This window comes from Octodon degus, unplaced genomic scaffold (assembly GCF_000260255.1).
Source record: "Octodon degus isolate 3935 unplaced genomic scaffold, OctDeg1.0 scaffold00165, whole genome shotgun sequence".
NCBI lineage: Eukaryota > Metazoa > Chordata > Mammalia > Rodentia > Octodontidae > Octodon > Octodon degus.
In genome coordinates, this window is record NW_004524741.1 from 3,930,110 (window position 1) to 3,945,236 (window position 15,127).

General features: G+C 34.5%; 1 protein-coding gene across 6 annotated transcripts in view; it reads left to right on the forward strand.

Annotated features, from left to right (window-relative positions):
• The window catches only part of Ralyl (RALY RNA binding protein like), a 761,418-nt gene that overhangs the window by 703,248 nt on the left and 43,043 nt on the right, over positions 1-15,127 (forward strand). For all 6 annotated transcript variants that reach the window (XM_023703200.1, XM_004643083.1, XM_023703202.1 and 3 more), the window contains one exon: positions 863-976. In XM_023703200.1, the coding sequence (XP_023558968.1) occupies positions 863-976 (114 nt within the window). The remainder of the gene's footprint in view (positions 1-862; positions 977-15,127) is intronic.

Below are 15,127 nucleotides of genomic sequence, written 5' to 3' on the forward strand. Positions count from 1 at the left end.
AATAATGTTATTATTAAATGTCATTACTACTCAATACACACATTTACCCTTTAAATGTGAAACTTTCCTAAATCCTTTTTTTTCTATGAAATTATAAAATAATTACCATAATTACCAGAGAAATGTTTATTCTTACAAACAACTATACTTGACCAAATAGAAGTATCTTTCTTTGAAACTAAATGCTAAAAGTCTAGAGTGGTAACCACTATTATAGAAAATACAAATAATAATTTCAGTGGTTGTATTTGTTGTGAAAGTTCAAAGCTTAAAAAGAATCATGCACTACCCTTTGGCTTATTTTTTAGAAAGAATACAAATAAAATGTTAGAGTTAAAAGTAGTTTTCTAGCATCTAAGATATTTTCCTTAAAGGATAAAGGTGTCTGGGTCTCATTCAACCATCAAAAATGCTTAACTAAAAATATTGATGATTGCTGAAGTATATTATTACAGCAAAGTGCTTCAAATTAATTCAAGAAATTCTGGAAAATATCTAAGCTAAGACCAGTACATACTTGTATATCCTTCATGATATAATTATGTATTAATTTTAATCCATCTTGAATACCATATTTGTTGTATTATTTGCAAAAACTGAATTTGGCATCATGTAGTTGTTTCACAAATATTTCTAGACCAAATGATCCTTTGCCTCAGGTAAGAGATCTAATATTATCATATAACTCATAATCCGTAATTGGCAAAGTCACCCACTATACCAGGATCACTATAGGTAATGAGAAGCTGATAAAATTGGAAAGTATCCTGTACAGTTTTATACTGTCTTAAGAAAACATGGGCTGCCTTGAGTTATGGTACAGTTGATGATTTGTTTTCTTTCCCTTCTCTTCCCCTTCCAGTGAAATCAGATGAATTACAGACAATCAAGAAGGAATTAACTCAGATCAAAACTAAAATTGACTCCTTGCTAGGACGCCTGGAGAAGATTGAAAAACAGCAGAAGGCGGAGGCAGGTAAGTGGAAAGAATCTATGGACAAAAACAGGTTAGAATTAAACCAGTGAAGCATCATCAATCACAGAGGCTGCAGGCCCGGGAGCCACAAGTAGGGTGTTCTAAGAGCTTAATACAACACACAAAACCTATAAGCCAAAGAATGCAACTATAGAATATGATTCCCTTATTTACAGACAGAATGAACCAACTTTTCTAAGATTTGTGCCAAAAAAAGTAAAAGTATTTTGATGGAATAATTAGTAAAAATAGATGGATAATAATTGAAAGTTTATATTTCAGTATTAAGTAACCTTGAAGACAAGCCATTCAGGCTAAAATGATATCAGATTTCATCAAAATGTGCAAAATTTGAACAAGTTTCAAAAACCATTATTGCAAACTCAACTCCTGCCATTGCTGGCATCTTTCAAAGTTTTAGTATTTAATTTCAGGAACCTCAACACCAGCAGCATTCCCCTGGCCACACAAAGGCCAAGTTGTTTGACTATGTCCTTTACAACTTAGTGGATGTCTTTTGTCCTGTGGATTATCGATTCTGACCCTTCCTGCATTCTACCATAATTCTAACATGTAACTACATGTTTTTCAAGGCACAGAATGTGAGAACTGGGATGAACTCAAAGCTAGTCCGTAGTTTGATACTTGTGTTCTACAAGGAAAGTGGATGCCCCACAGGTCTTCCTGGAGATGAGTAAGGATGAAAAGGAGACATGGTTTGCAAACTAACTCGTGCCTTCACCAAACCCAGCCCTTACTCCCACCAGTGTAGTTATATATACACTGTCTTATATGTTGGGATTCTATGAAAGATGTAATAGGCTAAAAGAATTTCATTTCTTGAAAAACAAATCAATGAGCAATAAAATTTTGAAAGCCACTAATAAATTCAACCTTCCCATTTTATATAAGAGAAAACAAAGACTCACTAAAGTAAAGTAATTGATCTACAGTCAAATTCTGATTATTCACAGCCCTGAGACTCAAACTTTTTTCACCCAATTCAGTGGCATGTCTAGTTTATAGTCTCTAGCCTAGGTTTCCCCATGGCCTGGACCCAGTATTTTACTTAAGTAGGGCTTCCTAGATAACACCCAAGTGATGGTCACTGGTTGGAACTGAGAGACCTTGTGCTACAAACACACAGGAGTCTGCCTGTTTGTTGACTCTTATTACTGAGGTGGGCACTACGTCTCACCTGTAGGGGGAGCCACCAAGAGGCCCAAGAGTGAAAGGAAACCGGATGTAAGTGATGGAATAGCATAGTGTGTGAGAAATAAAATTTGGTTCCAGTTTTCACTCAGCACATATTTAGCCTCAGCTTTCTCATTTACTAAATGGGAAATCCTAATGGTTAACTTACATTGTGAAAAAGAAAGAAATTAGCATATATAAGTTATATATCACAGTCATGGAGAAATAATAGATTAAGTCAGAGTTTCTCTATTAAATTTTCTATAACAAATGCATTTTATACTGGGAAAAGATGCGCTGCCCATATTTCTTAGTGAAGAAATTTACATTTTTAGAAAGTTTTTATATGCTGTCTGTGGCACTAATCTAAAGTGTTGCTATAACTGAAATATCTTGTGATGTTGCCTAAATCAATATTTCTCTTTGAGGAACTTCTCTGTGAAATTCATTATTATGTAAAACAACCCTTACAGCAAAAGACTTTGATAACCAATTTGCACTTCAGTTTAAAGGATTATAGAGAACTCATTTAAATATAAATCACCTCAAAGAGAAAAACGTGATCCTTATTCCAACATATTATACCTTCCAGTTTTCTGCCATGAATAATACCTGCCATAAATCTCTTTGGAAGATCATCTATAAATGTAACGCTAAAACTCAAGCCCTGATTTTCTTTCTATGAAAACTGTCATCTTACTTTTGCATGTTTAAGCTTTCTCAGTTATGAGATACTGACTTCTGAGATGATAGTTCTTTGATGTTTATGTTTTTCGTATTCCAACAAGCTATGAAGAAAATGATTGTATGTAATATTCTCCTAGTAAAATTGATATTTTATATTCTCTTGATAAATTTCTTCTGAATGATTTCTATATTTATGGAGATAACAATCATCTTCTATCTCTCTCCATATCTTCTTCATGGAAAGAAATCAACATTGTATGGAAAGAGTTAATACTACTTTTTAGACAGTGGAGTGAAATGTGCTAAAATTAATTTAAAAAATAAAGACTCCTTATTTATTTTAAGGGGGTGCTCTTTTCAATGCTTTGTTGCTAATTACTGGCTAAGTAATTAGTACTTAGTAGCTAGCGTTTGCTTTTCATTATTGCCTTTTTACACCTCTCATTCCTGTTTCACTCTTATCCATTTGATAATGAAATTTTCCAAAATAAAAATATCAGGAATGAGACAAGGGACTAGGAACAAAATTCCAAAGAACATGAAGCATATCCTGAATTCAAGTCCTGTGGTATTATTGGTATTCTTTGAAGTAAACTCCAGACCTCTCAGCAATAATCACAATAAACTATACTTATGTTCTTTTGAATTCTTTAATTGCTTCTAATAGATATCTGTGTATTCCTTATGGCTTATTTGAGATTTTAAATTTCCTAAAATTAACATAATATCTTTAGTACCCTAATTCTGCACAATTCCAGATATCATGTGCCACTCATGTAGCAAGGGTCCAGACCCTCAAATATAAGCAATCAGAAAGATGATGGCTTCAAATATATATATTTGCCCATTTAAAATTATGAGTATTGGGACCAGGGAGATGGCTCAGTGGAATAAGGACTTCCCTGGCAAGTGCAAGGGCCTGAGTTCAATCCCTGGTTCCACAAAAAAAAAAAAAAGAAAGAAAGAAAGAAAGAAAGAAAGAAAGAAAGAAAGAAAGAAAGAAATGGGCCCGGGGAGATGGCTCAGTGGAATAAGCGCTTCCCTGGCAAGCACAAGAGCCTGAGTTCAATCCCCAGTTCCGCAAAAATAAAATAAAATTATGAGTATTGGCACTTCACTATACATATATTATGATTTATTGAATAACAACACAATTTCTTCAGGTATATAGAGACTTATATTATAGAAAGTATAATGCTTGATATCATTTTAACTGTTTCATTCCTAGGTGATTCTTTTCAAAGAGACACATACACATAGCACAGTTTATAAGGCTTACATTATGATATTAAGTGAGTAGAATGGGTGAAAAGAATAAGAAAAAAATAAAGACTGGATATCACAATGTAGAGACAGTTACTCTATAAGTAACTATGTATTTTTAATTGAAATTTGAAGCATAAACTTTCTAGAGGAGTAAGAGGGCAATTAAGCATTACTTAGTTCAACAGTTTTCTCAGTGGTATCTCTAGTAAATAAATAGCCAACCTCACCTGGACTATTCCCATCATGTCTGTGGAGCGTTACACCTAAGTCTGAGAGAACACAAGCCTTAGGGTCACAAACAGAAGAAACATAAACTTATTCTACTCATATGTTTTAGAAAGACATAAAATGTTTATGAAATTAAGTTAAAAATCAAAAACTTAAAATATGATGAATATATATACAAATATATGGATCACTGTCAAAATTAGAATTTTTCAATACTGCTACTCCAAAAAGCATGCACTTTCAGTCAACATTTTTTCATAGCTAATTGCATATTTATGTTATTTACTTGGTCTGTGTTCACATCAGTGTCTGATAAACCTTTGATAGTTCTCCTTGATTCTGAATCAAGACGCATTTTTATTTCACTTGGTTCTCTTATTCTTTGTGTATTTTCTGAAACCAAGCTTGATTTCTAATTTCCTGAGATTTCAACCATCAATTCAATATTAAAGGAGGGTAAAATACTTTCACTTCTCCAAAGTCTTTGAACAGTGAGTCAGTACTAGTCTACAAACATTCACTTAAGCAGTATTCAAATTTTGACCAAAGCATTTATTTGTCTAAAAAATATGAGCAATTCTTTAACTGCCTTTCTTATAAGTAATTAAATATTATATCTTGAACCATTGTTATCTCTTTTTTTTCTGGTCAGTGTGTACTTAGCCAAACATGGATGGCCATATGTAGCATGGAAAATGTTGCTTCCTTTGATTTGAGGCCCGCATCCTGTAATCTGACTGTTGCTTCTGTTCTCAATACCTTGTGGCTAACACTGCCACTGTGAAGCAAATTGGTGATATTTCTAGTTACAGAGAATGGATTAAATACACAAAATTGAGCTCTGTTTGCTTCTTAAACTGCATTATTACAATGACAGGATTTATTTATTTGTTTATATTTTAATAATTTTACTGAGAAACAAGTAGCAATGGTACAGTTTCAAAACCGATTAGTCAGACAGCTTCAATAATGAATATATTGCACATTGTTGTCTTCTTAGTGGTTATTCATAGTACAAGATGCAGAAATGATATCCAGCACAAGAACAAACAATGATGGGATTTAAATAAAAATAAAAGCTCCTTAAGTAAAGAGAACATAAAAATAGAGATGAAGAGCCAGCAGTGTAGCTCAGCGGACTAAGTGCCTGCTTTGGCAAGCTCAGGGACTAAGGTTTGATCCCTGGTCCCACATGATGCACTGATTCCACCCTTGAGGTGTGCTGAGCCAGCAACCAAGTCCTGGCATGGTGGCACACACACCTGTCATCCAGTGCTGGGGAGGCTGAAAACAGGATCACTACGAGTCTGAGCTGCATAGTGAGACCCTGTACCAAATACACAAATGAAAAAAAAAAAATAGAGATGAGAAATTAGAGAGGAAGAATATGAAAACTATAAGATGAATATTGGAATAATAGGATTCCAGGAAGACTGACAGAATAACCATTCAAAAGTGTTTTCTATTTTTAGAAAAAAATTAAACTGAAAGTTCATTAAGTATATGAAAAAGTTTTAACAATTGCCTGGAACTGGGAATAAAAATGGGTGCATATCATAATATATCATTGTAATATTTAAGACATGAGGACAAAGAGAAGATCCTATAAAACACTCAGGGAAAGAGAAAAAGACAGTTTATATTAAGAAATAGAAATCAGAAAACCATACCATAGAGCCTCTCAGCAGGCATGCTAAAAGCTAGAATGCAAACAAAATATGTCCTAAAAGTTCATATAGATGATTATTTAAAACCTAAGATTCTATAACTGGTACTCAAGCTATTAAAAGTGAGAATATGTAGATCTAGATCTAGATCTAGATATCTCGATATATGCTTTTTGTTTTTAGGATAGGGAGTCTGTGTCGTTCAAGATGGTCTTGAACTCACCACGTAGCCCAGGCTTGCCTCACACTCATAGCTATCCTTCTGCTGAAGCCCTATGACTGCTGGGATTACAGGCGTGCACCATCAGGCACAGATGGATCAGTGGTTTGGGGGTTTTATCTTTGCGGAACTGGAGATTGAACTCAGGTCCTTGCACTTACCAAGGAAGCACTTTTTCTACTGAGCTATTTCCCGGCCCCCTGATCAGTGTATTTTCAGGTAAGCAAGATATCAAAAAATTTGCCTCCAAATGTGCTGTTAAAAGAAAATTTAGGTATTTCCAAATTTTACTGAGTTTGAGTATTTAGCAGTTTATGATTGGCCATACCGATCAAGTAGATAAAGACACCACAGAGGGGTTAAGAGTGGCTTATAAGGTATCCTCGCAAGCAAGACAAGGCAAATATTTAGTTGGGTAATGTGGAAAGCACCTTTAGAGGTAGCTGGCAACTAAAGATTGGCTAGATTTAAGCTTCAGTTTTACCAGTCTATGTTCATTCACGTTGATTGGGTTTTGGTTTTCGTGTTGTTGTTTAGGTTCACAAGCTACAGGATCTGTCTCAGCCTCAGTATTCCTCACTTTCCTATCACTGGGATAAAATACCCAGCACCTGAAACTTAAAGAACTTGGCTTACAGATTCCAGTCGACCCACCTCCAAATTGGCCCGCGCCAAGGCAGGAACACATGGTGTAAGCTCAGGGTGAGGACAGCTGCTCACACCATGATAGACAGAAAAAAGACAAAGGGGGAGAAGGCAGGATGAGAATGCACCCTGCAGGGTCACAGCCCCAGAGACCTACCCCCACCCTGCCCCACCCCTAGCAGCAGTGACTCATCAGGGGCCCCAGCACTGATTAGTGCAGCACCCCCCACGATCTAGTCACCCACCCTTCAAACACTGAGACTCTAGGGACATTCTGGTGTCAGCCATAACACACCCTTTCCCTGAAAAGTACTGGGCAATGAACTTTATCAGAATAAAGGAGGATGCTGAGAAAGAAGAAAATGGAGCTTCCAGAAAGGAAGAAGTCCACAAGCAAGAGGTGCAAGAAATCCTCAGGATGAAGGAAAAAGAAACTAGGAAATGAGCTGTGCAAGAGAGCAGGAAAAAAAGACAAGACCAGGGCCACACGCTATTTATTTATTTGTTTGTTTATTATTTTGAGACAGATCCTCTCTCTGTTTTTTTTTAAAGAGATAAAACAAAAACGCAACAAGAACAAAGACAGAAACCAAGCAACATAAAGCAATACAATGATATAGAATTTCAAAATAAGAATTGAAAATTAACAATTGTTGTTATAATGTGTATTGTTGTCATCAAATTTGTTGCTCAGACTACCAGGTATAGGCATGCAAGTTTGATCTAATAATTAGACATTAACTCTTCCTTTCAATAAACCTTAATATTTTTCCTTGCCCTTTTTATTTTTTATTTTTAATTTGTTTTAAAGACAGTATAATAATAATAGATAAAACATTAGAGTCAATACACATTTAAAAGAACAAGATTAAAAATACTGAACCATGGTTCTCATAATGCACATTGCTGTCCTCACTGTAGTTGCTGAGATTACAGATACTAGCATATGGAGTTAGTGGAAGTAAAAATTTGAAACATTAACTTGCTACTTAAAAAAATGATAGAAATTAGTAGTATAATCATGTCAGCTATCTTGCATATATACTTCCAAGATTTTCCCTTTTGCTTTTTTCCTAGCTTTTCACCTTTCGCTAATCTCCATTGTTTATTCCTTATGTTCACTTTCTTTTACAATAGTAGCTGTTTTACTACAGCTATTGTACCTTTCAGAGTGAAAAAAACAACATAAAAATTGGGGAAAATATCTTCATACACAGTCAATCAGGCAAAGGACTTCTATCTAGAACATATAAAGAACTAAAAATATCAGCCTCCAAAATTCAAAGACCCAGTCCAAAAATGGGCATCTGAGATGAAGATATACTTCTTAGAGGAATAAATACAAATGACAATTAGATACATGAAAAAATGTTCCACAGCACTGGTGATTTGAGAAATGCAAATTAAAACAACACTGAGATACCATCTCACTGCAGAAAGAATGGCTATCATAAAGAAATCAACCAATAACAAATGCTGAAGAGGCTGTGGAGAAAGAGGAACCCTCCTCTTCTGTTGGTAGGAATGTAGACTGGTACAACCACTGTGGAAAACAGTGTGGAGGCTCCTGAAAAAGCTAGGATTGGAAGTCTCATTCAACCCAGAAGTCCCCCCCTCCGAGTATTTTTCCAAAACAACTAAAACATCATACCACACTGATATATGTGCAGCCATATTTATAGCAGCACAATTTGTCATAACTAAATCTTGGAAACAACCCAAATGCCCATCATCTAAGGAATGGATAAAAAAGGTGTGATACTTTAATACAATAGAGTATTACTCATCTATAAAGAATGGTAATCAGGCTGACGAGATAGCTCAGTGGAATATGCACATGCTTAAGCAAGTGCAGGGACCATTGTCCATCCCTAGTACCACAGGCTGTGCCAGCCCTGCCCCCAGGTGCACTGAGCTGGCCATCCAGACCCTACGTGATGGCGCACACCTGTAATCCTAGCATGAGGGAGACTGAAAACAGAAGGATCACTGATTCTTAGCCGCCTAGTGAGATCCTGTACCAAATACATAAAAAGGATACACTTGAGGATTTGTAGGGTAAATGGATGCAACTAGAGGCTATACTAATAAGTGAAATAAATCAGACCCACATATGTAAGCATTGTATTGTCTCTCTAGTGTGAGAATCCATCTTTATTTCTTTTTCTCTTTTCTTTCTTTGAGACAGGGTCTCACTCTATATTCCAGGCTGAACTCAAGCTCACACCTATCTTCCTACTTCAGCCTCCTGAGTTTTGGAATTACAGATATGCACCAACATGCCTGGCTAGAAGAGAATTTTCAAGATAAGGGAACTAGTAGAAAAATTACTATGTGGGAAAGTGAATTGGTTAGATGAAATTTAAACATCTTAATGAGGGAGAGATAATTCTGTTTAATTATGTAGAAAAGTACCTATCAAATAATTTGTTAAACCTCAGGCAATTTTTAATTCTAAAGAAAACATATTATTGTTCAATAAGGAAAAATTATTCATTGAATATTAACATTTACTGTACAAAGAATTACATAATTAAAATTATGTAAAAATTAAAGTGATTTATTCCAATTTACATTACTCTTTGGAGAGAAGGAAAGTGGGGATTATATGACAAAGAACCAACTCCACAACTATTATCCATAAAACTGAATCAAAAGTACCAATCTTAGAGTGTTATTAGAGATATAAGCATGTAAATGTAAAAGAATAAGCTAAATGAATGGAAAGCGTTTTTTATTTCTTTTGTATTTTAGGGAAGGGTCTACCGGGTGTTTAGGGCCTCACTACTAGATCGGACTCATAGTAATCCTCCTCTGTACAGCCTCCCAAGAGCTGGGATTACAGGCGTGCACCACCATGCCCAGTCTCAATTACCATCTCAGCATGCCCCAGGCATGGGGCTGGCACAGCAGGCCTGGGGATTGAACCCCCAGCCCGTGTGCCTGCTTGCAAGGGCTTGAATCTGCTGAGCTATTTGGCTAGCCCAATGGAAAGCATTTAAAGACCTGGAAGAATGGGCAGATACAGATAAAACTTTGCTATTTGTTAGATAAAAATCTTGCAGAAATATTTGACTACAATATTAGGATATTTTTAAAGAAGCTGAGTTTAAGGGAGAAAATATGGATTTATTTTTTGCAACTGGATCAAAACTCTAACTGCTTATTGGAGAGTTCCTTATATTTAACTTCTATGTACGTGAAAAAATGAAATTTCTCTTTTTTTACTTTTTACAGTGAAAAATATTAAAAAGTTAAACTAAAATATTAAAAAGTTAAATAATTAAAAATATTAAAAAGTTAAAAGCAACAGAATTTCACTAAATGCAGTGATAGGAATTCGACAGGTAGTTGTTATACTGCATATTGTTGTCTTCAAATTAGTTGTTCAGATTACCAGATATAAGCCTATAAAATTGGTCAAAAATTATGAAAAATTAAAGTTTTAATTTTTTAATTAAAAAATAAGCATTAATTACTCCTATCAATAGACTCTCCGAAATCAGTGCAATAGAATTATCCAAGCTATCCTAGTATATATATTTTTTTCTTCCCTTCCTTCTTTCTTTCCTCTTTTCCCTCATCCCAGTTTTCCTTCCCTCGGAACAGTTTCTTTCCCTTTCACAGTACCTACTGTACCTTTCAGATTTCCCTAGTGCAACAAAATTGCTTATTAAAAACTGGGAGGAAGGCTATTCAGGACTATTGGAGATGGAGCTGGAACATTGTTCACATATAGAGACATCAGGTTTCTTGAAAACTAGGTCCTGATGGAAAAGGATCAGAGAACATCAGTGCGACATGGTACCCTGTGGCGAGGCAAGTTGTGTTTGCTAGTTGGCTTTTAACAAAGCTAGACTCCTTTAAAGAGATGAAGAGCCATAGGCCCTGTCTTTCTTGGTAGTTATGTGTTCAAGGGATGACTCCTAGTTCTTGAGAAAAAACATTTCTGGGTTGTAGGCGATTTACATTTCAGTAATGAGAGAAAGAATGTACAGTTGTAAGCTTTGTAAATTTTCTAAAATGCAAGATTCTTGGATTTGTGATCAAGAAGCCAAATTTCTAAGTGAGGGAGAAACTTAGAGCCACCCTAGTAGAAAGTCAACTACAGTTTTGAAAATTTGACTCTTCCCATTTAAATATGTTCTTCTCTCTGTGCCCTGGATCTCTCATATCAGCTTCCAGGAATCCCATCAATAAAATTGTCAACTTCAACACTGTTGTCTAGTCCTATGATAGACAAGGTTTTCAAAGCTACCTTTGCTGTCTCTTCATTCCACCCTTCCCCTCCATTTTTCCAAGATGACTGACAATACCCAGACAGTCATCATTTCTCCTGTGTCCTGCTGTACTTACTTTATGTTTAGTGACCTTATTGAGGTATGTTTCACATAGAATGAAATTGCTCATTCAAGGATAGAATTCAATGAGTAATTCTGCTGAGTCGCTCAACTGTCATCATGATTCAGTTAGGATCTTCTCATCCCTCTCAATGTCTCTTTTTAACATTCTCTCCACATCAGTTTGTTTCCTTTCCAATTAGTCTTTCTCATATTACTACAACATTTAATGTGAAGAGGAATTAAATAGAAGTAGGTTCATGTCTTATTAGAGACAGTCAGTGTGTTGATAGCATGATATTTGGAACAGTCCTTATAAAATATACAAAGTAGGGATAGTAATATCTTTCTCAAAATTATTGTGAATTTTAAATAACATACTATCTTAGTAGTTTTCACATAACTTATATTGAATTTGTGCTCCACTCAACAACTCACACTATTTCATGTGAATAGTTTTGAAGTAATTTCCTCCAGGAATATTCTTATATAAGAGATATTTTAATCTAAAAGCAGTTCTTCCTATGTAATTTTCCTGAAATTCATTTGTGTGATTCTTCATAATATTATTTATAATAAATTGTATATTTTAGACTACATTCATTGGAATCATTGAATTAAATTTATATTACATGCAGGTGCTATAATGGGCAATATTTTAAAAATACAGTTCTCACATAGTTAGAAAAACAGTGATTCTAGGATGTTCACTTGGCTGAAATAAATATTGGGACTGTTTTATATCAACATTATTTTCAACCATCTGCTAAGTACCATTTGAAACAGCAATTATCTAGCAATTAAGCCAGCATGTCAGAAAACTTAATTTCCAACTCAACTGATTTTCAGAGTTATATTAATGGTAATAGCTATGCAGCAAACTCATTTAATAAAAATGCTGTGAACATGAATCCGAACAATTCTAACTTGCTTTTCAAATCATACATAACTTTTGAAGTAGAAGTATCATGTTCAGAAAGGTATTTGAATATGAGAATTGAAATTTAATATCAAATTCTGTCTTTTTATAGTCTTTTAAAGCCTTAGGCATTTTACATTAAATGAAGATACCATTTATTTCCACAAATTTTCCTTCGGTAGTCATTTTTAGCTAAAATATGTGCTCCTAACAAAAAAAATTCTTCACTCTTGTTTTTAACCATTATTGAATTTGAAGATTGTCTGTTTGTTGAAGAAACTCAACACTTTCTCCTATGTGTCAAACAAGACTTATTTTTCTAGTTATATTAGAAAATAGCCCAGGCATGGAGTCAGATACACTTCAAGCAGAACTCCAGCTCTAGCACCTCCTACTGTGTAACCAGGGGCACCTTACTTAACTTATTTATGGTTCAGTTTCCCTGTATGTAAAGTGAGAAGATGAAGCTCCAGCATGTTTCAAGGACTGAAGTTAGTAAATGTTCTTAAATGTTAGTAAGTGTTTACTTTATAAACGCTAACTTGTATCCATTATAAACATTTTTTCATTGAAATCCAAAATTTAATAGTAGAATTATAAATTAGGGATACACCACTGATTCTTTGGTTTCTACTCTACTGTTTCAGATCAAATGCTAGCCTACTTTTCTGCTCCCAAAATAATATTAAGGTCATTCATCACTTTGACTTAGACCAACAGAGACTCCAAAAGATGCCACTGCTTAAAGGCAGCCACTCTCCATGAGCACTGGAAGACTTCACATTTTATTTTTCTCTTGACAACTTGTCAATACAAACACAAACAGTTTCCTCCAAAAATATCTCAGACCCCACATTTCATTTTGACTTCATGGCAAGAGGCTGTTGTGTAGAAAGTGACAAGGTTTCTTTCAACCTTTCTTTGAATGCACAATTTTTACTACCATGGTGCCAAATTTAAATGTCACAGTATGGAAAGAATGTGACACTCAGACATGTATTTTCATTATTTGATTCTACATAGGTCATGAATATATTAGCAAACATTTAATTTTTACAAGGCTCTTCTAGGTTAGCTAAAATAGACACAAATATGAATAAAAGCATGCTCAAAGGATTGCTAATGCCAGACATAAATGTACAAACACACACATAAACACACACATGCACACACACACACACATATGCACATGCATACACTCTTATTTGTGCATTAACACACAATAAAAAGTAAAAATTGTAAGTGGGAAAAGAATACTTGAAGGTTTAGAATAAACCTTTGTTTCATATAAAATAAAAAAGAATTATTCATAAAAATGGAAAAATTGATTTATTTCTCTCATTTCAGTAACATTATGATTAGATCATATGTTCTGTTTAAATTATATACCAACACTTAAACAGACAAGATGTGTCTTCATATGTGATATTATTCATGGAAATATCATTGTTTAGTGACTAACATTTCTGACTAAAATGACAAAAGTCTATGTGACTACATACTACTGAAGTGCAGGATGATTCTATCCAGTTCAACACCTACAATTCAATTACCACTATAATTAAACAGTTTTTTCTAAATCCAGATAATTTCTTTCAAGCATTTAACTTTCAAGTTAATGACAAAATGAATTAGGAATTAGAATAACCTGCAGGGTATTTGTTTGGAAGTGGACTGCATTGTTAATGCTATGCACCTGAAACGTGCTATCAAATTTTATGCATACCACATGTTAAATAGAAAAAGGGAATGATCTAATATATCTAACTAAAAATAAAAATAAAGAGGCAAATTCAAAGACAAGGTCTAAAATTATCCTTATAACATATTCTTAAAAATAAGAGATGATAAATAACTTTGACATCAACAGTTTGTCAGTTGGTCAAGTGATCAGATTCTACTCAATAACTATTTTGAGCTGTTTATTACAATACATTTGAATGGCCTTTGCAATATAAAAGCACATGAACATTTTTTCTCATTTGTGGATGTAGCAACTCTGAAGATACTACTTTTTTTGTTCCCATTTAGCAGAATTTTGTATTTCATAACATATATCCTTCCTAAGATCTTATATTATTTCTTCTGCTTTTTAAAATGTATTTGGTTGTTACAAGATCTCACTACACACCTTGGACTCATGATGATCCTCATGCTTTTAGCCTCCCCAGTTCTGGGATTACAGGCTTGTGCCACTATGCCCCAACACTGGCTGGCTCGGCCAGGCCTGAGGGCAGGGCTGGTGTGGCATGTGGTGCTGGGGATCAAACCATGGTCCCTGCACTTGCCTAAGCTTGCTTAAGCAGGCGCTTTAATCTGCTGAGCTATCTCGCGGCTCCCCTTATATTATTTCTTATCTATTCTACATAGGATATAAGATGGTTGTTGAGGAGTAAAGAGAATTTCACAATGAGTCTTAATAAATCAATAGCATTGCTCTTTTTGGTTTACAAACAATGGACATTTTTAGTATTCCTTTAGATATGGCAAGGATCTTGTAAAACAGTAGGTCAAAAATCCTGGGAAATTTAAGCAGCAATTGGAAAAGGGTAACATATCAGTAGAATCAGTTGTAAGACAGCATTTGATCAGAGTTTTGTTTCATCAAAGAAGAATGAATCACATTGATTGAAGAGGATCAGGAGAGACAGCTTGGATTCCAAAGATAATTAAAACAAATTAATGAATTGAACCAGATGGTTCAATAAAGGTGCATAGTGCACCTTTATGTGAGGTCTTGTATTTCCTTGGCCAGAAATTTTTCTACAGGGAGAAAAGATCACATTGAATGATTTTCAATATCAATAACAAATATTTTTGAAATCATGGGAAAAGATATGAATTTCTTATATAATGTCAATTCTAAGCAAAATCTCACTTGTGTGTTCCAATAAAAGGATTAAACACATGGGCTTAAAAATTTTAAAGTATAACTGTCAGTACATTGTATAGAATTACAATTGCCCAATCTGAAATCTTCATCCC